At 36.9% G+C, this 25,618-nt stretch overlaps 1 protein-coding gene across 3 annotated transcripts in view; it reads left to right on the plus strand.

Annotated features, from left to right (window-relative positions):
* VAV3 (vav guanine nucleotide exchange factor 3) overlaps positions 1-25,241 on the plus strand; it is a 148,076-nt gene extending 122,835 nt beyond the window's left edge. For 2 of the 3 annotated variants that reach the window (XM_054285958.1, XM_054285959.1), the window contains exons 21-28: positions 1,266-1,331; positions 4,935-4,969; positions 6,715-6,831; positions 7,508-7,595; positions 10,774-10,903; positions 16,075-16,158; positions 21,233-21,384; positions 22,786-25,241. In XM_054285958.1, the coding sequence (XP_054141933.1) occupies positions 1,266-1,331; positions 4,935-4,969; positions 6,715-6,831; positions 7,508-7,595; positions 10,774-10,903; positions 16,075-16,158; positions 21,233-21,384; positions 22,786-22,827 (714 nt within the window). In that variant the 3' untranslated portion in view covers positions 22,828-25,241. The remainder of the gene's footprint in view (positions 1-1,265; positions 1,332-4,934; positions 4,970-6,714; positions 6,832-7,507; positions 7,596-10,773; positions 10,904-16,074; positions 16,159-21,232; positions 21,385-22,785) is intronic. The other variant, XM_054285960.1, reaches the window with a different exon arrangement.
* Positions 25,242-25,618: the final 377 nt, after the last annotated feature.

Below are 25,618 nucleotides of genomic sequence, written 5' to 3' on the forward strand. Positions count from 1 at the left end.
ACTCTGTTGAATTTTCTGAGCTCTATTTTTTGTGGTGATATTATGGTAGAATTACACATTTAGTGTTACAGAAACAAAAGGATCTGAAACCTTGAAGAAATCCTCATGTGTGCTTATGAGAGTTTTTCCCTTTAAAATTTTTTTATTTTGCAGGTATGCCATCAAAAATGAAATATCATTTGCATGATTTTAATGCTTATAAAGTACTGATGCTTAATCTCATTGCCAAATGTTGAGAGTACATTATATTTACAGTCAGTATATTACATTTAATAGAGGTTAAGAATTTATGTGCTTTTAAAAAATCAGTTAAATTAAAACATTTGTTTGCCTAAATACACATTTTGATGCCTTCATTTTATGAATCTGTGTTCAGGATTTTAGGTATGCACTCTCTTCTACTCTGAAATGTGTCTTCACTGCCAAATATTACTACTAGGAATGAAAAGATGTTTTAAGGTAGTCTTCAGAAGAGCTTGGTTGGTGTTGAAGTGTGTGTGAGCTGCTGATGCATGGATTTGTGATGGTCAGGTCACTTTTGGTGCTTAGAACCTGGAGTAAATTGGTGGTGCTGCCACTCTGGGAGGGCAGCCCTTGTGGTGCAGCAAAGGCTCAGTTTAGGCCTTGCTGGATGCATTTCTGCCCCTGCTCTCCCCGTTGTTGTGTGGATGCATCTGCAGCATGTCAGTGCATCACAGCCAGGGAGTCATCTTCAATTCTGCTGGTGTTCCCCTGCCCAGTCGGTTTCCACTGACGTGCATCCCTTATGGAAGTGTTTAACTCTTGGATCACGAGCTCTGAATCCCACTGGAGTTTGGTCTCTCAGGTGCTGCAACCACTGCTGCACAGTGGTGTAGTCATTTTGGGGATCTGCAAGGTTGCAGGTGGCAGCTTTCTGTAGAATGCCAGCTGAGGAGGAAATAACTTGAAAGAAGATAATTAACATTAATGAAGATATCAAACACTGGCAGACATTGACAGAACTGGGAATCACATCACAGTCTCTGAGCTCCCTTCTTGCCTCTTATCTCTCAGAGCTTTCAGATCTATCAGTTATAATTATTACTTAATTATATTAAAACCCCAACAAAACAACAACAAAACCCACAGAAATATTGAGCAACAATTTATTAGAACAGCATTTTATTTTAAAGACTCTTGTCTTTAAAATTTATTGTCCTAAATCCCTGGGTGTGCATTATTATTTACTGTCAATCCCAATTATGTCTCAAATTTTTTTTTCTTTTTTTTTTTTTTTTTTTTAGGGAAGAAATCTAACAACAGGAGAGCTTGGATTCTTCCCAAGTGATGCAGTAAAACCTTGCCCATGTGTAAGTACAACTATTTAGTTGTTTGCCACCTTACAGGAAAACTGCCCAGTTCATTAGTTCATCAAGATTAATTTTATCTTACAAAACTAATATCGTTTCTAGTTCCTTGCTGCTTTCATGGTGCGTTCAGTATTGCTTAAAGTAGAGAGTTCTAATACTTTTGGTTATTGGGTGTAAGTAGGACATGTCAAGAAAACAAGTTTGATAAGCAGGTTTCACTTTTGGGAATATTAATAAATTGAACTGTCTGAAGAGTTTCCAGAGTGTAGATCAAATACATTTTATGTCAAAGTGCACTTTCTTTATTCCCCAGCAGGAATGTGAGAGTGCTGTGGATCTAATGTATTCCCCACTCACTTTGGGTTAGAGAGAGGGATTACAGCCTGGGTACTAAGTTTAAAAATTGTAAAACTAATACAAAACTTTGAATTCTGACTGCTTGGTAAATGTTATTTTTTCTTTATGCTTTTACCTGTCTTTACTTCACACAAGAATCTTCTCAATCTAGAAAAATTTGTGAAAGTAATAAGAAAAATAATTTTATAATATGTACTTAAGAATTTTATGTACAGATGTGATGATATATTAATATACAATACACTTATTCCTTCTCTGCCCTTTGTGACACTGTGCATCAGATTACTGCCTTTCTTTGTTGAGGGTAATTGATAAAAACCCATAAACCCTGTAATGAATCCTAGTCCTTACTTTGCTTTAAGGTAGTTTCACTTACTTGAACCTGATTCTCAACAGTTTGACTTACTAATAAAATTGCTTTGTTACAGCAATCAAGATGTGCCACTTCAATGGCTTTTATAAGTAGGTGAGGTCAGCTCTTAGTAGCTGCATTTTGCTATGTCTTTGGGGCTTATTGTGCCTTAGTTTCCAGACCAAGTATACATGAGATCCTAAAGAGTCTAAGTGTGTTAAAATACCATAAGACATCTTTAATACCCTATAATTCCAGGATTTTGTTTGAAGAGGAATGCACAGACTATTTATAGGTACAAGTGTTTTTAGTTTGGGTGAGAGGACAAAATCTGAAATAAAGATGAAATTGTTGTGTGAATTTAGCTTTCATCCCTCCACCCTTTGCTTATTGTTAAATTTGTGAATTTCCCACCCCTTGCTTATTGTTCAAGGGTGGATTTCCCATTCCATGGTGTCACTGTCAGTGACCCCAGCAGTCATTGTGTAGTCATTGACCCCAGCTGTAGCAGCACTTTTAGGAATCACCAATATACTTTAAAAGCACTGGCAGAGTAATATCCTGAAGTTAGGAAAAATGCTGCTGGGGTGTTCTGTAGGTATCTTTCTAATGGTAAAGCTTTCTGCTAAATTTAAAATATACCATTTAGAGGAATATTGAAAATAACACAGTTTTACAGAATGAATAAATACTATTCATGTAATGTTACCGACTGGTGTCATGATCAGAACAAAAAGATAAATTGATGCTTCACCACTGTTAACTTGGAAGGATGAAATATAAACATCTTATTATGATAAATGATGCAGTTAAAGATACTGAAACATCAATCAGGTTTTAAACATGCTATGACTTTTACTGTTATTATTAAGTCTAACAGTCTTTACAACCATCTGATATAAAAATGCCCAGAAACAGCATAAAATCCATATATCAGAAGACTTTAGGAATGAATATTGAATGAAAAACTGCTGAGCTCCAGAATATCTATATTCCAGACTTTTCACAGATGTCCCTATAAACAATTTTTTCCCTTTAAAATAAGTAGTATATGTCAGCAGACATTTTATGCCCTATATGAGTAATATCTGTTTCTTCCTAGCTTTCCTCCATTTTTCTAGTTTCTGTAGAGGCATTGAATACATAGCACAGTAGGAGCCAAGAGCTTCTGGAAAAACATTTGATTTTATCCTCTTTATACCAATGAACAACGCTTGTTATAGGAATATATTTGTCCATTCAAAATTTACAAAAGCAACTACTCATCTGTCATTTAACTTCTCTGGAGGATGGACTTAAACAGTCTTGGAATTTTTATATCCTTTCCAGTTTATTAGCGCTGCTAGAAATATTGAAACAAATTTGAAATATTTAAGGATATCTTGCAACATAAAAAAAACGTGTAAAAACTTTGTAATTTTTGAAATGGTGGACTTGAAGTGTGTCATCAGGTTGATCCACTGAAACATGTCTCTTAGGAATTGTCAGCATTTACATAGTCCATTTTCTGCCAGGTCTCCCCATTAGAGGCAGAGCTGCCTGAGTAGCACCATCAGTACCTGCAGGGATGGGCAAGGCCAGTGCTGCTGCCAGGGTGACCCCGGGCTCTCCTGGGTGCCCTGCACTCCTGAGGGGTTCGTGGGCTGCAGAGGCTGCTGAGAAAAGAGCCCTTTGTCTACTCTCTGGGAATAATGCACGTTTCCTTTTGCTCTCTCAAGAGCTTGACTGAGTGACTGTTTATTACCTGTTAAGATTTACTGCTACACAAGCCGAACACGTGAGCCTGGTTTTTTCACAGAGAGCTTTAATGTCTTCCAGAGTGTTTATTTCAAGGTCAAATCTAGAGACTTGATAGAGATCTTGGTTGATACCTGAGGTCAAGACAGTGGGAATTGTAATTGATTGCAATTCAATCAATTTAAGTTTAGAGGCCTTTGTAATAATATTTTCCTGACTTGATTTGTTTTTGGAAGTCTCTTTTGGTGACATTCCATATATCATGAATAAAAAATTTTTGAGAAGAATGTTGCTGTAATTTCTACCCTATTAGAGTCCAGAAAATAAAACATCCATTGGTTTTACTTGAAGGGAAAAAACAAAACATGTTTGCTTACCTAAGAATATGTGACTTTAAGTTATAAGTGTGTGAGATTTGTGTTTACCTTTCACTAAAATCCATATTTCAGCACTGTGCATTTTCACACATTGTTTTAGAAGAGTAGGGGAATACTGAGTTTTCACACACTAATGGGAGATGATACTGTGCCTCTGGTGCATGAGTAATCATTATCTATACATAAGTTTGTATACATGTAACATACATTTTGCAAGCTGATTGCAGTTTATTTTTAAATTTAATTTCAGAATCAAATGACATATTTAGCAAGATACAGTACAACAGCTGCCCAAGTCAAATACAAAGGAGTGAATGATGTCATGTGATAGAAGTTGTGGAATATCCTCAGGTCTCTCTGAAGATTATAGAGCAAACTTCCCAGTGGCCAGTCCAAGGCCACACAGTCCTGAATACATGACATGAGTTTTATACATTACTGTAAATTGATTGCATGTTTTAGTGCACTTTTCTACAATACAGAGCACTGAGCTATTTTGTGTATGAAATTTGAATATAGGCACTGTCAGAAAAGCTTTGTTTGAAACGTTCTGTGAAGTAAACCTACCCAAAACAAACTGTCACACAAGAAAAGAACTTAAAATATTCTGTATTACTTTCAGAATGATACAGAATATCTGTCCTTTATTATAACTTCCTTTAAAGAGAATAGACTTGTGGACAAATCAGATCACCTGGATATTGATAGTTAAATCAATCTATTATCTGGTTTTCAGGAAAAAATCTTGATCCTCATTTTCTGTATCTTTTGATATCCTAGGTTCCAAAGCCAGTAGACTACTCTTCACAGCTGTGGTAAGTCTCTGCCTTTTCTTACAAGAATCTCTGAAAGAAGCAGTCACAGAAAGCAACTGTGTTTATTACAATTTAAATTATATTGGTTTAACCTTTCTAGGCTTCAGAAGAAGACATTATGTAATAGTTTGGGAAAGCAATACCATACATTGCCTAAAAGCATTTCTGGTATAATGATTTTGATGTTTTGTTTACATGTCTGGGGCTGCACAGCCTTATTCCCAGAGATCTGAAATAGAACAGTAAGAGATGGTTATAATATGAAGCGTGGAAGTATATCTTACATGTTGAGTGAATAACGGAAGGAATAATATTAAATGCATCTTGTATCATGAATAATTCTGCATTTCCTTAAAAACCCCCACCAACACTGAAGCTGTAGAGATGCAGGTGGCACCTGGGGATATGGTTTAGGGGTGTCTATGGTGGTGCAAGGTTGGACTAGATGAATCTTGAAGGTCTCCTCCAACCTTGATGATGCTTTGAAAAAATGTTGTATCAAAACTGCAACCACTGCTGCTCTGGGGTTTATGAAGTGTGTGAACTCTTTCCCACAACTCAGACAAGACATGGTGGTTCTGAGAGCAGAGTAAGCATCACTTGTGTTCTTTCACTGATTTTATGCCTTGCCATTTAGACATGAGTTCTGACTTCCTCTTAACTTGCTAAAAGTGAAATTAGGATCACACCCAAACAAATAGTGATTCTTCATAACAAGCCAAGTAAAGTGTTTATTATTTGAAATTGATATTTTGAATTAATTTCTAACATATGGTCTATTTATAATTTTGTTTGAAGAAAGCATATTACTGGCGTTAGTCTTTATCTTCTATGGATTTTTAATAAAGAGCTATTATTTTACTTAAAGCTCCTTTCTAATTGGTTGTGATGTATTGGTGTGAAATTTTACATAGTGGTGGGCTGTGGTAGTGACAGCCTTTGTAAAATTATAAGATAAGCATAATTTCCCTGGAAGCCTGGTCACTTTCCCCAATTAACAGTTTAACCTGTGGTTTTGCAAATGAGTGTCTGCTGACGGTCTCTTATGATGTCCTACACAAACCACAAGGCAGAGCAAGGACACAAATCTGCTCATGCAGCCAGGCTGCAGAGCCAGTGATTTATTTGCCTTAGCTTTCAACACTTAGCATTTGGATGGGTTTGGCTTATTTATTTTTTTTCCTTGGGATGTTGGGTATACCCATTGCACTTGAGCCTTTAGAGGTTATGCATAATTATGAAATGAAATAAAATCCTATCTTGTGTAAGTACCAAATTTTCAATTAGGTCTTTTGTTGACCTGATCTACCTCTGGTGGCTGCTTCTCCATTTTGTTGCAATAAATCTCTCTAGAACTCAGGGAAGTTCAAAGGTTCTGGACCACTGTTGTATTGCTTCTCTTGCAGCATATACTGCAGATAGACCAGCTGGTTTTATGAACTTTTCAAGCCAGTAGTCATTCGGCTAATGCTTTCCAGTAGTCATTCGGCTCAAGCACATACCTTAGCAGATATTCTATTCAAAATCAATAAAAGTACTTTTTCTAATTAGGAATTCCACAGCCCCCAACATGAATTTTTTCATGTTTTATTCCTCATTCAGAAATCTGGAAGTGGTATTCAGTTGCGACGGATATATTCTTGGCCCTCATGATATGTAGAATATTCTCACTCTCTATTGCATATTTAATACACCTCTGGAGCTTTGAAAAAAATCATAGGCAATTTTTATTTTCCTTGTTACAGGTTTGCAGGAGCAATGGAACGATTGCAGGCAGAAAGTGAACTGATTAACAGAGTAAACAGCACTTACCTGGTGCGGCACAGGACCAAAGAATCAGGAGAATATGCAATTAGCATTAAGTAAGTGGAATTAGATTAAGAATACCCCAAGAAAGTTTTCCTGTTCTCATTTTTGTCTAGATAGTATTTGAAATAAATATAGAAAACAAGCCACTGTTTCCATTATATAATTATGTGCAGCCTTGAAGAGAGTCAGTATAGGAAAACTGAAGTTGCTGTCAAAAAATACCCAGGATTTATGGGAGGAAAGAAGCAATGGTTTTGGAATGCTGATGTAGCAAATTGGGGGTACAAAAATAAAGCTCGAGTATGTTGGAGAAGAGTAAGCATTGTTTGCAGTACAGTGAGATCTGTTCAATTGACTTTGGTGAGAACTCAAAGCCCTTTGCATCTCAGACTGTTCAGTAAAATGTGGGTTTGTACATTTTGTGGGTGCAAATAATTTTTTGCCTTCATGTTGTTGATCAATATGAATATAAAAGCAGGAAGTACATGGGAATTCCCAATTAGAATAAGCAGTTGGCTATGACTTTTTTTTTCTGACGACAGATTACTTCTTTAGCTGTACTTTAATAAATATGTTTGGTTGATTAGATGTCAACTTTGTTTTGGCACAGATATACATTTTGTCTTAAGAATTTATGTGTTTGGTGTTCTAGGGGCATGCCCTCAGGTAATTATTGATTGTGTCTGATTAAAAACACATTTATATTCATAAGTTATTCATTGCCCACAGGTACAATAACGAAGTGAAGCACATCAAGATTTTAACAAGAGATGGCTTTTTCCACATTGCAGAAAATAGAAAATTTAAAAATTTAATGGTAAGCATTGATTAGCTTTTTAACATTGTGAGATTTTCTTTGTAGCTGTTTCTGTTAGAGAGAACTACTTTGGTTTGTGAAATTCCATAAAGCTGTGTGAGTGAAAGATTTCAATTGTGTCTACTCCTGCTAATAGGATAATTTTTTATGTTTATGGTTTTAGCTCTAAGTGATAATTTTATGTGCTTAAGACTACATATTTATTGTTAGGACTGGACTGTGTCCCTTGTAGTGAAGGGGAAAAGAGGAGGAATTTGAATCCCATCCATCAGCCCACTCTGGAGTTAGGCTGAATCTGGAAAGAAGAATTTGATATCTTTGGAAATCTTGGTTTTTAGGAATCGATTGGATTACAATTTATGCAGCAGCCTTCCTGAATGCATAATCAAGTATGTGAAAATGCTAAATTAAAATGAAGGACAATACAAAACAAGAGCAGGGAGAAGCCTTAAAACCAGGAAGCCTTGGAAATTATTTTAGTTTAACCACTGATACTCTTGCAAAACTAATACTCTGTAAAACAAGAGCATCCTAGAAGTGGGGAGAGATTAAATGATAACCTGTAAGTGCTCATTAGAACAGCAAGAACATAAATTTCTTGATGAAGGATGCACCAAGCTGTTTTTGCACTCTTATCTTCATTTCACACTTACAAGCCAGTGAGTTGTGCAGTTTTAGGGCTGGGGACAGTGAGATCTTTTCATTGTTTAGCAGTTGTTTAGCAGTAACATTGTTTAGCTATTGTGTAGCAGTTGAAATGATGATGTTGCTCACATAGACAAGGAAGGTGGTTGTTTAATCTGTGAACCCTGCAAATGATTCATTGGAAACGGATCATGGCAAAACAGGGCAGCTGGAGACCTGCCACACTGCCAGGTTTCTTCTTATGGCAGTGGTGCAGTTTAATGCACAGGTGCAGGCTCCAAAGTAGAGCAGAAATATAAATAAAGGACCAAGTTGGATGGAAAATGAGCAAATGGAATATGCATTGCATCGCAGAATTAGGACAGAAGAAATTTCTTGTATAAGGACCTCACTGCTACCAACTTAGCCTTGCTGGCATTCAAGTAGGAAAGAATTATTTTATAATACAGATTTAGGGTATTATGAATTCTGCCCTTGAGAGTTAAATACACAAGTGCTGTGGTGTTTGTACATGCTGTGGAACAACTGCTTTGTTCTGGATAGATGCAAGAGAAAAAGTAAGAGTGTCTTAAAGAAAAGAGGAACAAAAGTAGATTGAGTAGAAGTGGGAGCAGAAGAGAGACAAAGGCAGCATCCATGGAAATGTTAAGTAGTGATCTGCAGTGACACAGCATTTTGTACTGCTCTGGAGGGGAAAAAAGTAGAAGAATTCTTGTGCCTAGTTTTCCTAGTACATTTGAAAAACTTCCACCAGAGTAATTAAAATGTGCTGAGTGTGTAGAGCAGGGTGCAGTGGAAGGTCAGTTTGGCTGCTGCTGTGAATCAGGGTGATGTGACGGGCTCCTGAGGACCCCATCCATGCTGGCACGGACTGCTTAACTCACTCATCTGTTTGTGAGCTTGCTGCTGTGATCTGTGCAATTCATGTTTTAGAGGTCAGTTGTCAGTCAACCATTTTCATGGAAGAATGGAATTAAAACCTAAGCTTTAAAAGTAACTCTGTGTCATGAAATGATTTTTTCTTTTTCCTCAGTTTAAAACCAATTTACTTATTTTGTCTACAAACAACATGTGTCCATTTGGAATTCTAATTACTTTTACCAAACAAAACAATCCTTACAGACTTACACTGTGCAAAAAGATAACAAAAGTTTCGTACTAATTATATTCCATTTATCCAGGTATCCTACTTTGAATGCTACTTACTTACAAATCACACACAGTATTGTCATGGTAATTTGAACGTCTGGATATTCAGTGATGATATGGGAGTAAATTTCATTGCTGCCATTCCAGTTTGTATGATGTGCTGATACCAAACAGCAAAGCCCAAAGAGTTCTTGGTATCACTGATGTAGGCTATTATAGGCTAAGCATTTTGGTAGCTTTTTGTGATGCTGGATGTTTTTTGTTTTTGGTTTGTTTCCTGATTTTTTGGTTGAGGTTTTTTTTTCATAGAATAAAATGATTAGACACAGTATAATCTCCTAATTTTAAGCTTGGGTTGGTCAACTCTGATTTTGCAAGTCTAAATGTAAATAAGTGGAATGAATTGAAGGGTTTATAGTAAATAGATTGCCTTGTGCTTGCATTTCTGAAGACTGAAATCCCACATTGGAATGGATCAATTGAAGTACATTTCCTTTGAATTGTCCAGTCACTTTTAATCTTATTCTAGCTCCATGTACAAACAATGTGATATTGAGATTTCTAGGGCTAGTTCAAATGCAGCAAACAATGGCGGGGGTTGAAGATTGCAAGCAAAGAGCATGAGCTGTCAGAATCTTGATGGGTGTTGCCTTCTTAGAGTAGAAATTTGAGTCACTTGTCTTCTTGGTTACATAAACTATTTCAGCTATTGTTTCATATTTACATATATGAATTTTTGCATATATATGTAAAATACTCCTGTGTGTGCCTACGAATGCTTATATAGATGCACGCACACAGAGACAATGAAATGTTTGTGTTGGGTACCAGGAGAATGTGAAACACTGGATTTTTCACTCAGTGTGCACTGTCTGACACCCCCCAAGCCTGCCCTGCCTTGGAAGTTTTACATCATCTGAGTATCTGCGCATTAAGTTGCTGTTAATTTATAAGCCTTGTGCTTTATTTCAGATCTGTGTTCTTACAAATGCCTGTGTAGATAAACATCATTTATTATAGCAAAAGAGATTTGAGAAAACAGGGACATTTACCATTCCATCCTTAGCAAGCAGCTGACCTTGCCTTCTGCCTGCCTCCAGAAAAGCAAAGCCATCTTCAGCCTGACTTAAAAGAGCAGCAAATGTTGACTCTGACAAAAAGATTTTACTTAGCTGATTTTTGGGGTGCCTTTTTTGGTTGGTTTGTTTTGTTGAAATTTTTTAAGTGGCAATATGAAAGCTGGTACTTTATATTTAAAAAAACAACCATTTTCCATGGGATGTATTGTAAAATAAGGTTACTGGTATAATGAAGCTGTCATTTTCAGAATGCTGAATGGTGTGTGATTTCAATTTCCAATGCAAGTGTTTTTCCTTTCTGAAAGGAACTTGTAGAATACTACAAGCACCACTCTCTCAAAGAAGGTTTTCGAAGTTTGGATACTACTCTTCAATTTCCATACAAAGAATCGGAAAACTCAGTGGGACAGAGGAGTAACAGAACAGGTGGCAATGGTGAGGATTATGAATTTTTGTGGATTACTTTCTGTCATATATATGTGTATATATATATATATATATATTAAAAGGACAAGGTCCTTGAAGCATTTTCATCTTCCATTTTTGACATATAACCAATTACTATGGCAATGCTTTTAGCTAGGATTTTTGGAAGCTAAGCAGATTTGGATCTGCCAGGAAATTTATAAACATGTCTAGCAAGCTTGTCTTGCTACCAAACTTAAAATCTCCCCGATATTCAAAAATTCTATTAGACATGCTGGCGAGAGATTAGACTGCATGTTGCCTAGTTTCTTAAGAAATTTGCATATGTGCAGCTACAAGTGTGAATATCTGTGACAATTTCTAATCCTTAAAAAGAGATTTAAATAAATCAGTCTTGTAGCATAGCCCTATGAAGTAGCACCTCAGTAATACCAAATAATTGTGTTAAAAAATAAGATTTACTCTATCATAATTATTTTTATGCATGTTTTTAAACATTGAATGTTTATTAGAGTTCCCTTACTAAGCTTCAAAAGTTCATGGACTACTGTCCAATGTAAATAGCAGTTAAAAAGTTGTGAAGTTTAGAGATAAACTGAGAAGCCTTGCAATGCATATGCTGTCTTTTATTTAAGCTATTACAATTTAAGTGGAAGTTAGTATGATTTTTAGGACATGGACAGGTTCAATGTTAATGATAAAACCTACTACATGGCTGGCCTCTGGAAAATATATAATGTTTCTGTCAAAGAGCAAATATTAGATTTGCTGTTCTGCAGTCATTGGCTGCATCTTTGTACTGTAAGAAATAATAAGAGGAAAATAAAAATGAATGGGGATTTTAACAATATGAAGACTGCTGTAAAAGCCCAAAAAAGCCCAGTCTAGTCTGTGTGATGATGGTGGTGGCTTTGCTACTTTCATTTGCTGTTTTTGTGAACTTTTGTTTACTTGCTTGCCTCTATTCCATAACATTTCTGTAACTTTGGAGGCTTTCTTCCTCTCTTAGTTACAGTGAAGATAATTTAGGACAAATGAATGTGAGAAACCAGCATGTCCCTGGCATTTCATTTACTGTCTCTACCTCCCAGTTCATCTTCTTTCCATTTCTGTTCTCCTTCACTGCTTCCCAGGACTTCTGTCTATTGTCTCCTCTCTGTGGTGTTCATGCCCATTCCTGGTGAATTTCTCTGCCCTTTCCCTTTAGCTCATGGTCTCCTTGTACTTCTCTGTTGATTTACTTTGCATTTTTTTTAGTTGTTATTGACTGTGAGCTGAATCAGATTGTTTTCTGTTTTTTCCTTAGGCCAGTTAGAATGTATCTCAGTTTGAATGTATCTATACTGTCCACCAACTTCTTACTCTGCAAGAGCTCAATCCTTTCCTGCTTTACAGGACACAATGTTTATGGTAGATCCTCATTAACTTCGGTCATCTTACAAAAGAAAACATCTTTTACAAGATCTTTTGGGCAGTATGTGGGAGAGCAAGAGAAATGACTGAGGGATGCTCTCATTGTAGTCCAGGGGATGAGGAAGGGCTTCTCTGCTGCAGTAACTATCAGCCCTTTGCTGCTGCAGACTGTGCTGGTGGAAACTGCAGGTTTTGTCTTAGACCAAACTAACCTGAAAAACCTTTCAATTCCAAAAATCCTCATGTAAAATGTAATAGATTTCCATAATTCTGCTGCTTTATCTAGACTGACTCTGAATGACATGTCCTTTAATGTATTGGACAGTAAAGTGTGTCCCCATGAGTGTGGTGATTTATTTGTTGTTTTGTTTTGTTTGTTTAACCAAAATGATCATGATTATCAGTCCATCTCTGGGTCACTCTGCTTGGTTTTTAAGCTGTCTTGTTCATTTTACCAAGCTGATGTAAGAAAAGCCTTATATTTATGCTGTGTGAACCCTGCTGGGCTGAATTCAGAAAGAATTTGGGAAACTTAAGGCTGCAGTTTGGATTAGTAGAGGAAGCAAATAAGTCACATGGGGCAGCACTTGGACATGCAGGTTACTGACAGCCCTCAGTGAGGAACATCACATAGCTGATTTTTTTGATCTCTTCCCATATAATCCAAGTGCAAGAAAAAATGTTGGAAGGAAGCTAGACTAAGTAGGTGAGGAGAGAGGGGGCACTTCTCTGTATTTTTTCAATTTTGCAGCTACTCAGCATGGGGCTGAAGGCAGTGAATACAATGGGCTTTGACAGTTAGAAGCTAATTTAGAGAAGGATTTGGGTTTAATGCAGTATTTTTCTCTATACTATTCACATACCTGGATTTTTTAATGAAGCTATCTTTTGAAAAGACACCAGCATTTTTTTCAGAACAGTGGATCTTTAGGATATATAACTGACAGAATAAGTAGGAAAAGTATTTCTAAAAAACATTAGTTGAACCACAGCAGACTTCGACAGAGTTTTATAATTTTCTGCTGCCAAGGTCTTTGAGCTGCTGTGAAATTGGATGGCAATACTGAATTGACTTTACTTCCCAGAAAAGAGTGAGAAAGATGTATGTTAATTTATTTTTGGTAGTTATTATGTTGTCATTTAGCCATATGGGAAAAGAAAAACAACTGGTATTTCATTTAACTTGTGATTTCTAATATGAATCATAGTAAGTCACTTTGTAACTTCTTAAGCTTTCTTAAATCAGGGAATTTGATTCTTGCTTCAGCATCTACTTGATTTTTAGAATAATGTTTTAGAACATTAATAAAAATCTCCTAGTGGGATAGTTATTCTGCCTTTCCAGTTTTTGGCTTCCCACTTGGGTTAGAACTTTGCTTTCAGTCTCCTTGTCTTGCAGATGTCACCCGTGTTGTTCTCATATTCATTGTACACTTCTTTTAATGTGGTTGTAAAAGCTGTCAGATGTTTACTTCTGTCAATATAGAACTTCAAGTTCATTGGGAAGATTTTTTGGGAAGTGGTATGTTCTTTGTTAGTTTTCCAGTCTTAGGCTTTTCTAGACACACACGGTTTGATTAAGTTTTGTTTTGCTACACAGAAAAATACTAATTCTTACACTAGATTATAGGAATGATCAACCAGTTAATGAAGTAAAGGCAAAAAAAGGGAAGAAAAATGGACATTACTCTGTGGAGTAGAATAATGGCGCTTTATTCTGATTTGCTGATGCGGAGCACAGGCATGTAGAGAAATTTGAATCTTTATGAAATTTAAATTTTTATGTAACCTAAATCATGAAACCAAGTCCTACCTGAGGGATATCTTTCTTTGTCAGTTAACTAGGAGTAGGTATATTAACTAGATATCACATCTCATTTATGCTTAATGCATTAACTGCCTACTAATGCTTAATGCATTAAGTGTGTAAAGGTATCTGTTAGTAAAGTAAAACAAAGCAAGTATCATCCCAACCCTTAGGGGATCAAGAGTTCAGCCTTTCTGCTTAGCAGCCAACACCAACACCCTATCATCAAAACAGATCAGTTACCTGTAGAAATCTAGTAGGATTTCCTTGCCCACATTTACTTGTTCAGAGTTTGACACATAAAACCAACCCTCCAACTATATCAGAGAGAAAAATCAGGATAAAGTCTGCTCAGTTAAGAACCAGCCATCCCCCATACAGCACAGTGTGTTCCTGTGGGCTGCTGTCCCACTCTGCCATTGTGCTTCTGGAGAAGTAAAGGCAGGTGTTTGCCTCTAAGAATGGGTACTGCTTTCGAGTCAAGTGACCCTCTTGGTTTGTGTAGCACAATTCCCCACAGAGCTGTTCCTTGGGGTTGCTGTCTCCAGTATAAAGGAACCGCTCATTCATCCCAGATACTCCATTCAGTGTTAGAGGTGGAGAAAGCATCATCACTGGGAAGGATCAGAAGGGAGTTTCTAGAGAGTAAGAGGCCCTGGAGCATGATTTTCTTGTCCTGTGAGACACTATCCTAAAATGCTCTTGGTTTGTCTTGTGGGATATTTTTTTATTTCTAAACCCAAGGTTTATGAATTTTAAAATACAGTATCAGTTCTGTTTATTTTATTCATGCTTGTAGTTTCCTTGTCACAAATGTATCTGTTGTCATCCAGGTGAGATGCACAAAACAGTACCATTACCTCCACCATGGATTCTTGCATAAAATCATTCTAGTCATCATTCCTGCAAGTATACCATTTTGAAGCCAAATTACTGTGTTTCATGTGTAGTCAGAAGAATAAATTCAGAGAAATAGCTGTAAGTGATAAATATAACCCTGTTACTTTTGGAAGGAAAATTCTTGTTCAGTAATTACAGATATTATTAGCTATAATTTAGAGGCTGCATTATCATTTATCCAGTTGAGATGGATGTACCTTTCCAAATCACAGCTGGGAGCAAAGATCCCAACTTCATTAGACATATACACTATATATCTTTATTGCCTCTTCCAAAGAGGGACAAAATGTGAGAACAGGTCAATAAACTGTAGTTTCACTTGAAGCAATTCTAGTTAATTTAATCTAATTTTTGCATTTAAAAGTGCCCTAGTTTTATTGACAACAGAGCAGGAGCACCTGTGGCTTTCACCCAGGGAAGCTGCTACTGGGGTTTAGGATGATGTGCTGGTATTGCCTTGGCCAAGCTCTTTTTGCTTGCTCAAGGGGTTTGTTGCAAGTTGGGGAAGCTGCAAATATGAGCAGTTCTGTTTGGGCCTTAAAGGATGTAGTTTAGCTGTGGAATTCCTACTGATGTTGATGATTTACAGGGCAGAACGCATGCTTTGTTTCCATGCCATAGTTTGGAGTTGACTCCAGGTCAACTTAAACTATATCCTAATTAAGGGCATGTGACTAGTGTTGCTGGGATTAAGAGGATTTATGTATGCATGAGTTCTTGCTTTTGTAATGGTAAGAAGTGAGACACACAAAGAATTAAAAAAACTTCTGTTAAATCTGAAAATATTTGCAAGAGGCTGCAGTTACAATTTACTTCTCTGAAGCCCTAAATGGGTGACTTCTGCCTACTTTACTCTTTGAAAAATGCAATTGTTAAAAATTAAATCATAGATCCAAATTTTCTAGTTATTACAGTCAATTTCCTTGCAGACATCCTTAGTAGGGAACCTTAGTTTCCTTATTATCAATGAATTATATAGTTAAAAAACTATTATTTAAATCTTATGCCAATATTTCACTGTTCTTTTGCTTTTCTCTTTTTCTCTTTTTTTTCCTCTAAGCCCCTTCTTTGTTCTGTGGGTTTTCTTTTGTAACTCCTCCAGACTACAGCTTTGTTCCCCCTTCCTCCACTCCTTTCTGGTCAGGTACTGCTTTACTGCTTTTATATTTCTTCTAAATTTGCTTCTGTTGTTTCTGTGTGCAGCAAGTAAGGGAAGGGACGAATACTTCAGGTCTTCTGACTCAAAAAACTGAGTTATTACTTGTTTTTCTTGGAATGTAACAAAAATAAAACTCTTGAACTTTTGAATTATTACTGCTTATTGCAGTAAGCAGTTTGGATAGGAGTTGCAAAGCTCAATAGTTGCGGCAGATTAAAGACCACTTGACTGTTAATTTGCTATGCAGTTGACATCTATGAGCTATGTATTTTCAATGTATTTGTGCAAATGCACAAACATGGAAATCTCAGTGCTTGTTAGTAAATAATACATTCGTCCCATCCCTGCAGCGAATCATACTGCAGTAGCATCTTAGAATACAGTAGGGTTTTTTTTTGGTAGAGAATGCTTTCTTTAAACTCTGCATTAACATTGTTAATTAATTTTGCCCATCTGTTTTCTAAATATGGTTTTCTTTATTTCCATTTAACCATCTCTGTCTTTAATAGATGCAATCATTTCAAACCAAGAGGCTGCATAAAAATGCTAAAAAAAGTAGTAACATTGGTGGCCTCAGTCAGTGTATCAGTATGGGTATCACTTGCTCTGATCTCTAAGATTTGGTCTGCAAAGAGGTGAACTGCACCACTGGACAATTTAAGAAGAATTTTGCCAGTAGAAAGGTGAATGCCTTTGAAGAGCGCATGGAAGGAGCTGCTGATGTGGAGATAGCAGCACTTGCTCAGGTTACACTGGCCTGCCTTTGTGTACAGGGGTGGAGGACACTGCCTGGGGTGTGCAGAGCAGGAGTGGGGCTGGCTTTTGCCCTAGGGAAGGGAGGTGTCCAGCACAAATGCAGATGGAGTCATCAAGATCTCAGTGGGCAGTATGTTTTACACCTGCCCCACACAGACTGTCTAAATTATTTACTGCTCTGAGAAGGATTCTTGGGGCTTCCCATAGTTTCCTGAGGGGAAAAGGACTTAGGTGGCAGCTTTGTAGGAGAATGGTTACTGAGCTTACTTGTGCTGAGAGCATCTCTGGTGACCCCTTCCTTGATTCACCCCAAGGATTTCAGTCTCCATGTCTCGGGCTACACTTGAATGTTTTGCACCTCAGTTGTTTCTTCTATTTCTATGCCCTTACATATAGATATTTTTGGGGCAGATTTTGGGGCAGATGTTGTGACTTCTTTTCAGTAGTCACAACAATGACTGAGAATCCAAGCTAGAGGGTGCCCTTCCAGTTGACATTTGCTTTTATAAAGGGCACATCTGTGGAAAGCCATTTTGGTGTAGCTGTGTGCCCTGTGATGGTGGTGCTCAGCTGGACTCCCTGAAGCACTCACCTGATCTGAAACAACATGAAGGAGTTAAATTTTAGCTCTTTGCTCAAGGTAAATACTGTGAGCTTTTGTCCTCTTGGGCAGGGATAGGAGAGGACATCTTGCATTCAGCTGCCCAGTACTTGACTGTAAATTCCATTCTTACTGAAACTGGTATCTGTTCCATGAGAATAAAATTGTGAAGTGGCCTACGGTGATAGAACAGCAATCAAGACTCAGTTATTTCAACCTTATCACACATTCCCATATATTCCCACAATGAGGTTTCAATAAATTATAATGACATTCTTTTTTTTATATGAAAAACTGCTGTATCAGAAAATTCATTAACTATAATAATAGGTATCAATTCAATGTCTTACATATCACAATATGCCAGTGTAAGTATTTTATTACACAAGTACAAAATATTAAAGGAAAACATTGATCTGCAGTGCTTAATTAACCATATCTACCCATTATATTCTGAGAGCTTCATATATTTGCCTTCTTTTTAAAAATAGCCCAATAATTTGCCTACATAAAAACATCAAATACTTATTTCATGACATTACAAGTATTTTTTTCAAAAGTATCTTCAGTGGTGGCTTAGTTCTGCTGATCTGGAAGCTGGTAACAGAGGAGAAGGTTAAGCTGACTGCTGAGCCCTACTGAAGGTGCTGCCTGTGCCTGGATAAGGGCACTGAGGTTTGGTGAAACAGTAAATGTACAAGTAAATGTACATGGCTTCAAGGAGCTTGGAAACTAATACACAGGAGCAACCCTCAGGGCAGTGGCTGCAGATTTATGAGGAGGCCAGAGCACAAGGAGAGAGAAACAACTACTCTCAGCTTTAATAATACTACATTGACCTTCATGGAATTCAAGCATGTGAGCTAGACCAGCCTGCTGTGATCACAGGGAGCCTCTGTTGTTTGCACCCCAGATGCATCATCAGTGGCTCAAACTAGTATTAAAATTCATTTGCAGCACATCTATTTCACTGGTAATGTCTGATATACTCCAATGTAAATCAAAGCTGATGATAGTTCCTGTAGTCATCATCTTCTGTTTGCAGAAGGAAAGGCTGGATTAAGTAAGAGCACATTTTTCTCATTCACATATACGCTTTTCATTTGCCTCCTTTGGATTTCTCACTCTGTTTCCAATTAGTTCTCTGAATATCTCCCTTCTATTACACAAGGTTTATTTATTATGGTTTTTAAGAGCTTCTTTTCTTTTTTAATACTTTCTCTTTCCCTCCCCCCTCCCTTTAATTTCTCATTCTCATTCATCCACCTGTTGGCCCTTTCTTTCCATCAAATCTATGCTGTTAATCCCATTCTCTCTCTGAGTTCTTCCTGAAGCTGTCCTCTTTCTGTCCTTCACTCAGTGTTGCTTCTCTTTGCCATCTGTCCAGGTGTCCTTTCCATGTGTTGTCTGCCCTCAATTTTATTTATCCCAGGACAGCACTGATTGGGAATTCAGGGCTGATAGCCTCTACTCAAGGTGTTTTTGTGATTGTGTCAGCAGAGAGATACGGTTAATATTTTTTTCCAAAAAAAATTAGCACTGTCATTTTCCTGTATTCCATCACTCATCTGGCTTACTTTTATATATTTCCTATCATGAGCTTCACTTTTATTTGAAAATATGGATCTTGGATTCTAAATTAATCTAAATTCTGCTACTTTCTGCCTCAAGACTTTTGAAGATATATGGTTTTGATTTCTCTTGCTTCTTTCTCCTTTTCCTCTCTGCTTTGTGACTTGAAAAAGAGTTAAAAGTCCTCCTTTCCCCCAGATGTGCTCCTCTTTATTCTCTATCCTAATTTTCCTTGCTATTTTCCATTTTTATTGTTTATCTATGCATTTCTTTCCTTCTTAGTTATTTTCTTCCCCATTTTCCCAAATTTCTTCATCTTTGCTTCCTGTAATTTTTCCTTGCCCCTTTATCTTTCCAGAATCTGAAATTATACCCTGCTCTCCAGAATCACACCTTGCATCCTGCAATGCTTCTCCAAATCTGTCAGTGAATGCTGCACACCTGGGAATGCTTACTGACCCTCTAATCAATAACTGCTCCTCTTTTTTTTCCTTTCTCCAAAACAATTGCTGCCCATGATGTGCTCTTTCCCTGTAAAATTGATTACTGCAATGCTGATAAGGCATAGGACATTACATTCACGTCAGGGTCTAAACAAGTGCCATCTACATCTGACTGGCTAAGAGGGGGTAAAAAAGCATGTTTGAGCTTCATTGTGCTTAATATAGCACCTAGGTTTTTGCAACATCAATATAAGCAATAAACTGAGAGGCTGGTTCTCTGTTATATGGCATCTTTTACATAACTTATCAGGTGTCTGATAAGCATACTCTACATAAGCAGTCGGAAGGGTTGGACTAAGCTTTGGTGACATGATGTAAACATTATCTGTTATCAAAACGGGGTTTTAGGCATTCTATTTCTGTGATATATCTAATAATATTTTACATGTAGTATTCCTTGTTAGTTTAAAATAAATTGTTTATATTTTCTCTTTAAGCTGAAAGTATTTGAACATATTATGATTTTCAGATATTTAATACTATTATGTGTCTATGATCCATTGGAGTCAGAAGAAAACCTCAACACAAGCAGAATGAAAACTGTTAAGGTTTCTCAGCTCATCTGCTGTGTTTTGGGTTCTCGATTTAAATTAAAGGCACCCAGATAAGAATTCATGGTATTACATTGTTGAGGACACTGCTAAACTAGAATCTTAAAGGCATTTCCAAAGGTCTTTTATCTGTTAGGCCATGCCTATTCTCCTCTCATTGTCCTCACACTGGAATCATTGAGGATTTCTTTTGCAAGTTTGGACATTCTACATCAGCGTTGGAACAATTTCCTATAAAACTATTTGGAAAAGTGATGGTTTTTGAAGTGAGGCTTTTTGTGCCTTTGCTTTTTAAAAATTCTTCACAGCTTTTTATTGTTTAAAATGTCTGGGCTTTACATTGGCAAAATTCTTCTATATTGATGTACCTTGAAACTTTAAAGTGTTAATTTCACTGAAACTTAATTTTATAGAAAAATTCAATGGTGATTTACAGAATGAACTCCTGAAAAGAATAGATTTACATCAGTCAATATTAATGCAGATTGTAACAAATGATCCGTGGAAATTTCCTGTAGAAAGTCTGTAACTTTTTGCTCATGCTGATGTTAGCTTCCAGTTTTAAGTGCATTAATATTTAACTTGGGAGTTGTTTTTTGAAAGAACAGCACCTTATTCTGTTTGTTTTGCTTCATTAGAGGTCTACAGTTAAATCAACTGTAAATGCTAATAATTCTTTTGGAAGGAAATTAGTGACCTGTAAAATATGTTGATGTATATAACTGGCAGCAAGTTTTATTATGAAGCACAAGAATAAAATAACTGCCATGTATTTAGCAATCGTAGGGTGGGGAATATTTTATTTATGGCTCATCTAGTTTGATTTTTCTTCTGAAAATAAAGAGGACTTTTCAAAAAATGACCAAAAAAAAAAAAAATCCCTTCAGCTTTTATACCATTAACCTACATTTAAGTCTTATTGATGTTTGTAGTGCAGATGTTTTGCATAAAATGAATGCCAGTGTATGTTGCTGTTGAATCCTTGTTTTATATTTTACAGTATTTCTGTTTACAGTGGTTTGGCAGCCTTCCCTCAAGCAGTCCTAATATTAAGCTCACCATGTGCTTCCTTCCAGTGCTGAGCCCGAAGGTGATCGGCATTGCCATAGCCAGGTACGACTTCTGTGCCCGGGACATGCGGGAGCTGTCCTTGCTCAAAGGGGACGTGGTCAAAATTTACACCAAGATGAGTGCCAATGGCTGGTGGAGAGGTGAAGTAAATGGAAGGGTAAGGCTATTTATTTTCCTTTTCCTGTGTTTCTTTCTGCCTTCACTGACAGTGATTTTTGTTAAAAAAAAAAAAAAAAGTGTGATCCTACATTGTGTATTTAAATTCAAAAGATGGAACATGTTCTCATCTTTGTTTCATAGCAGCGAGGCAGAACTCTTGCCAGGTAGCTTTCCCAGCGTCTAAATTATTGGTTATTTAATGTGACCTAGCAGGCTGAATATTTGGGCTAGGTTATATGTTTGGAAAATAACCGGGATTAATAGCACTGCTACAGTTGACCTTTCTTGAACTGTTTTGCACGCAGATACTTGGGGTCAGGTTCCTGGTGCTGTGGAGCTCTCTTTAGCACTTTACCACAGAATGATTTCCCACATCTTTCTGCCAGAACACAATGCAATGGAAACAACCACCTTTTTATAGAAGGCTGCTGCTTTGATCTCTAGGAATGTGGCCCAGATGAAGTGACACATTTAGCAGGGATTTTTATGAACTCACTTTACACCCTGCTCTGAGACTTGGAAGTGAAGTTTCAGTTTTGACCTATAAAGGGTTTACTGTTTCAATCTTAGTTTACTGCCTTATAATGCAGATTAGTCAGAAGCATTTGAGACTGCTGTTTCCATGTTTAAAATGCTGAGTTCAGGGTCAAGGGATGTGAGGTAGAAGAATGTAAATTGTCTGAAGCTGGAAATGATGGTTGCAAGTGCAGTTGAAGTGAATGTCCAGACTTGCTTTATGCAATTTGGAGAATCTTTTTTATTGTGTACATGAGCTTGGTTATGTTAAAGTCACATGGTTTCAGCTTTTAAAATAGTCAATTAGACCAGAAGAAATAGGGAAGCAGAAGAAATACCCGTTGTGCTATATACATTTTACATGTGAAGAAAGCTGAACAACTCACTGTAATGCAGCTGCCCACATTCTAACAGATGCCCTGTTAAGTGCTGGCATTCCTTGGTAACTTTCATAGCCTGGACTTGACATGATAAATTTACCTCTGGAGATATTTTGGCAAGGTAGTCTAAAAATTTCTGCGGTCACCCCTTCTAGTCATGCTCTAGGTTTGGTTTTGAGTTCTTTCATGCATGTTAAATTGACTTTAGGTATAAAGAAGTCTGAAGAAACATCAAGAAAATACATAAAAAAAGAAATATATGAGATTGTGTCACTGTATGTCTAACATAAATCTTATTTGGCACATCATTAATTTCAGAATGTAGATAACTTCATAACTTCTGAAGTATAGGACACTAGACTCTACTGTCTTTATCTTTGTCATCTTTTTAATATATGTACAGAACAGACCCATCCTTGCTGTGCCTAGGACAGCCATTAACAAAAACCAAAAAACCCTTGTGCATCTCATGTATTATTTTGTTTTGCTTTTCCCCTTTATAGGTGGGCTGGTTTCCATCAACTTATGTTGAAGAGGACGAATGAATTAAAAACTATCCTCTGCTGACCAGCAGTTTCAGGGATTGTAAAAATTTATATCTTCAATGTGGTATTGGTCTTGTTAAGTATTTAAACAGCAACACTTTTGCCTGTCTGAACCTTCCAGTCTTAATGTTGGGATTTATACAGAAGTTTGGGCTGACAGATTATTACCTTCCCCAGAGCTGTGCAAGAAACAAGCTGCCAGTTTGCCATCACTGGGGATCAGTACAAAGTCCAACCCTCACCTTCCCAGAAGATCTCTGGAAAACAAAATTCTTTGTTCCTTTGCATTTCACCCTGTACTACACCATGAGTACAAGCAATGGCTGAATATTTAACATTTCTCTTCCAGCTAACATCTGTGATGGTACAAGGAGATGAAGGCTTCTGATTTCTTATCACTGCATGCAGAAAACAAATTTCAATCATTCCAGTGGGCATAAAGTATAGTCAGTAGACTTGTCTTGAGACATCAAACTGCTTTACTTATCAGCTTACAAACCATTTTAAACTTACAAAAACATTCTGAAGGAAATGTATAGTAAATATGAGTAGCATTCATACATATGTAATTACTTAACTGACTACTTTGAGGTCCTGCCTAGATCTTCTAACAATCTGTTTAAAGACATTCTAAAAAGGTATAGTGATGTGGTATTGCTTTAAAAAACATTCACAAAGTGGAATAGTGTGATCCTTTATTGTCAACTCAAGCCTTTTTATGTGAGTAAGCAGCTGACAATAAAAGTGCAGCTGGGGGATAGTCATGACAAGATGAGCTGAAAGTTTTCAGCAATAACATTAAATAAATATTGCAGACTTATTCTGAAGGAGAAAATACTAATGCAAGATGATGTAATTTCTCAAGAACAAAAGTGTTTATCTTAACCTCTTGATTGACTTAGATGAGCTTCAATGCTTTCAATTTAGTACTGTCTTTTCCTAGTTATACAGGAGTTTCTATCACCTTTTGTGAATGCAAATGGAGCTTGCAAACTTCCTTCTGCCCTTTCCTTTCTTGTTGCCTGAGATGTCAATGGCGGTTCAATGAGGGAGTTGTCTTGTTGCAGTGTTCTCAGCATCCCCAAATGTGTCTAGGTTAGCCAGCATGAAAGACCAGGCCTTGTAAAGTGGTGTCCACTGCTTGGTGAGGCAGTGTTTACTGTAATTATGAAGAGTTAGAAATGTAGTTACAAGCTAAAATAAATGTGGATGATGTCTTCAGATATTCAGTTCTAAATATTTAAGTAATGTCACTTGAAAACTTGAAAGAAAATCAAGCTCTTAAATGAAGTTAATTCATCCTGTCCTACATCCTCTCTTTTGCTTTTTGCCTGTTCTCTTTTTCTGCTGGCATCTTCAAGTTAGTGTGCACTGTCACTGCACAATTTAAGCCTGCAGTGCTGTCCCAGTCTACAAGCACCATAATCTCCACTATTTGTCCACAGAGCAGAATCTGCTAGTACATATTTGGGTTTTTCTTTGGCTACCCCCAGGATTCTTTGCTTCTTTCTGGCCTTTCCTGGCTATCAAGGAGAATTGAGCACAACATAGAGAGTTCACAAAAACTCCTTCATCTCTGCAACTCTTACCCACCTGCCACACCTGGCAGGCAGTGCTGTGTGACCAGGGCAAAGGGAGGAGCTTCTCCTTAGAAACTTGAGAGATTCAGCCTTGCAGATGAAATTCTGCCCATGCTCTAACTTTTCAAGGATTTACCTCAAAATGATATAAACTGTGATGGTGTTGAATACATTACTTGATGGAGTAATTCAGAGCATTTGTAAATATGTAGATGATGCATAAAAATTTTGTAAATGATGTGTACAGCAGCGTAGGCTAGAGTATGCAGTCTTTCATCATGTTTTGCCATGCAGTTTGATTGTCTGTTATGAGCTTAATCCTATATTCCTTAAGGAGACAAAGATGATTCTTTCCCAGTTTTGCCTGCTTAAGGGGTAGAGGAATAGGCTCTAGCTCTGTGAAGTGTTTAGTGCTTTACTGTCATATAGTTCTGAGACGAGGCAGTTAAATTCAGTATGAGTTGAAAAATATAGCGGTCATTTTCAACAGCTTGGCTTTAGAATAATTTTGAGTATTCTCTCCATCCTAAAAATATTGTAAAGCTTTTAAGCAATTCCTGAGTCCAGTAGTCATCCTTTCAGAAGAATGAAAGCCATAGGTAAACTTTACTTTTGTGGTGTAAATCTGCATATCATTGTCTGTGTTTAATGCCCTGTATTGATTGAGTTAATGCTGCATCTTAAACTATATTTTGAGTACCAAAGACTTCCTAAATATTCTGGAGCATCTCTTTCATGTGCTGCTTTTATCTGTATGGAGTTGTTTTATGTCATGCAATAATGGAGTTACAGTACTTTAATTTGTACTATTTTGTAAATATGTTCAATATAATAAACTGGTTAATTTTTTTGTTTAATGACGTGTCAAAATGTGTAGTTTGCTGCTGTGAAGGTTGTGCTTCATTTGTCTCACCACCTTCTCATTGTGAGAAGTTGATAATGGTTTGTTTTTGTCTCCAAGGTTTATATAATCCTTATTTAGCTGTAAAACTGAGCTGTCAATATAAGTGGGATAGTGCAGCTTTCCTTGAGAACTTTTTATTGGCAGGATAATATGACTTGTGCCAGGAAGGTGCTGAGGCTTCTTTGTTTTGTGTGGGTTTTTAAAAAATTTATTATTATATTTTTAGCTATATAGAATGTCATATACTATTGATTTTTGATATTTGTAGTTTTTTTGTTTGAAAAGAAGTTGTGCCTAAAAAGTTTGA

This window comes from Melozone crissalis, unplaced genomic scaffold, assembly GCF_028551555.1.
Source record: "Melozone crissalis strain CALT ecotype California unplaced genomic scaffold, PUWL_Pcris_2 ptg000045l_1, whole genome shotgun sequence".
NCBI classification, from domain to species: Eukaryota; Metazoa; Chordata; class Aves; order Passeriformes; family Passerellidae; genus Melozone; species Melozone crissalis.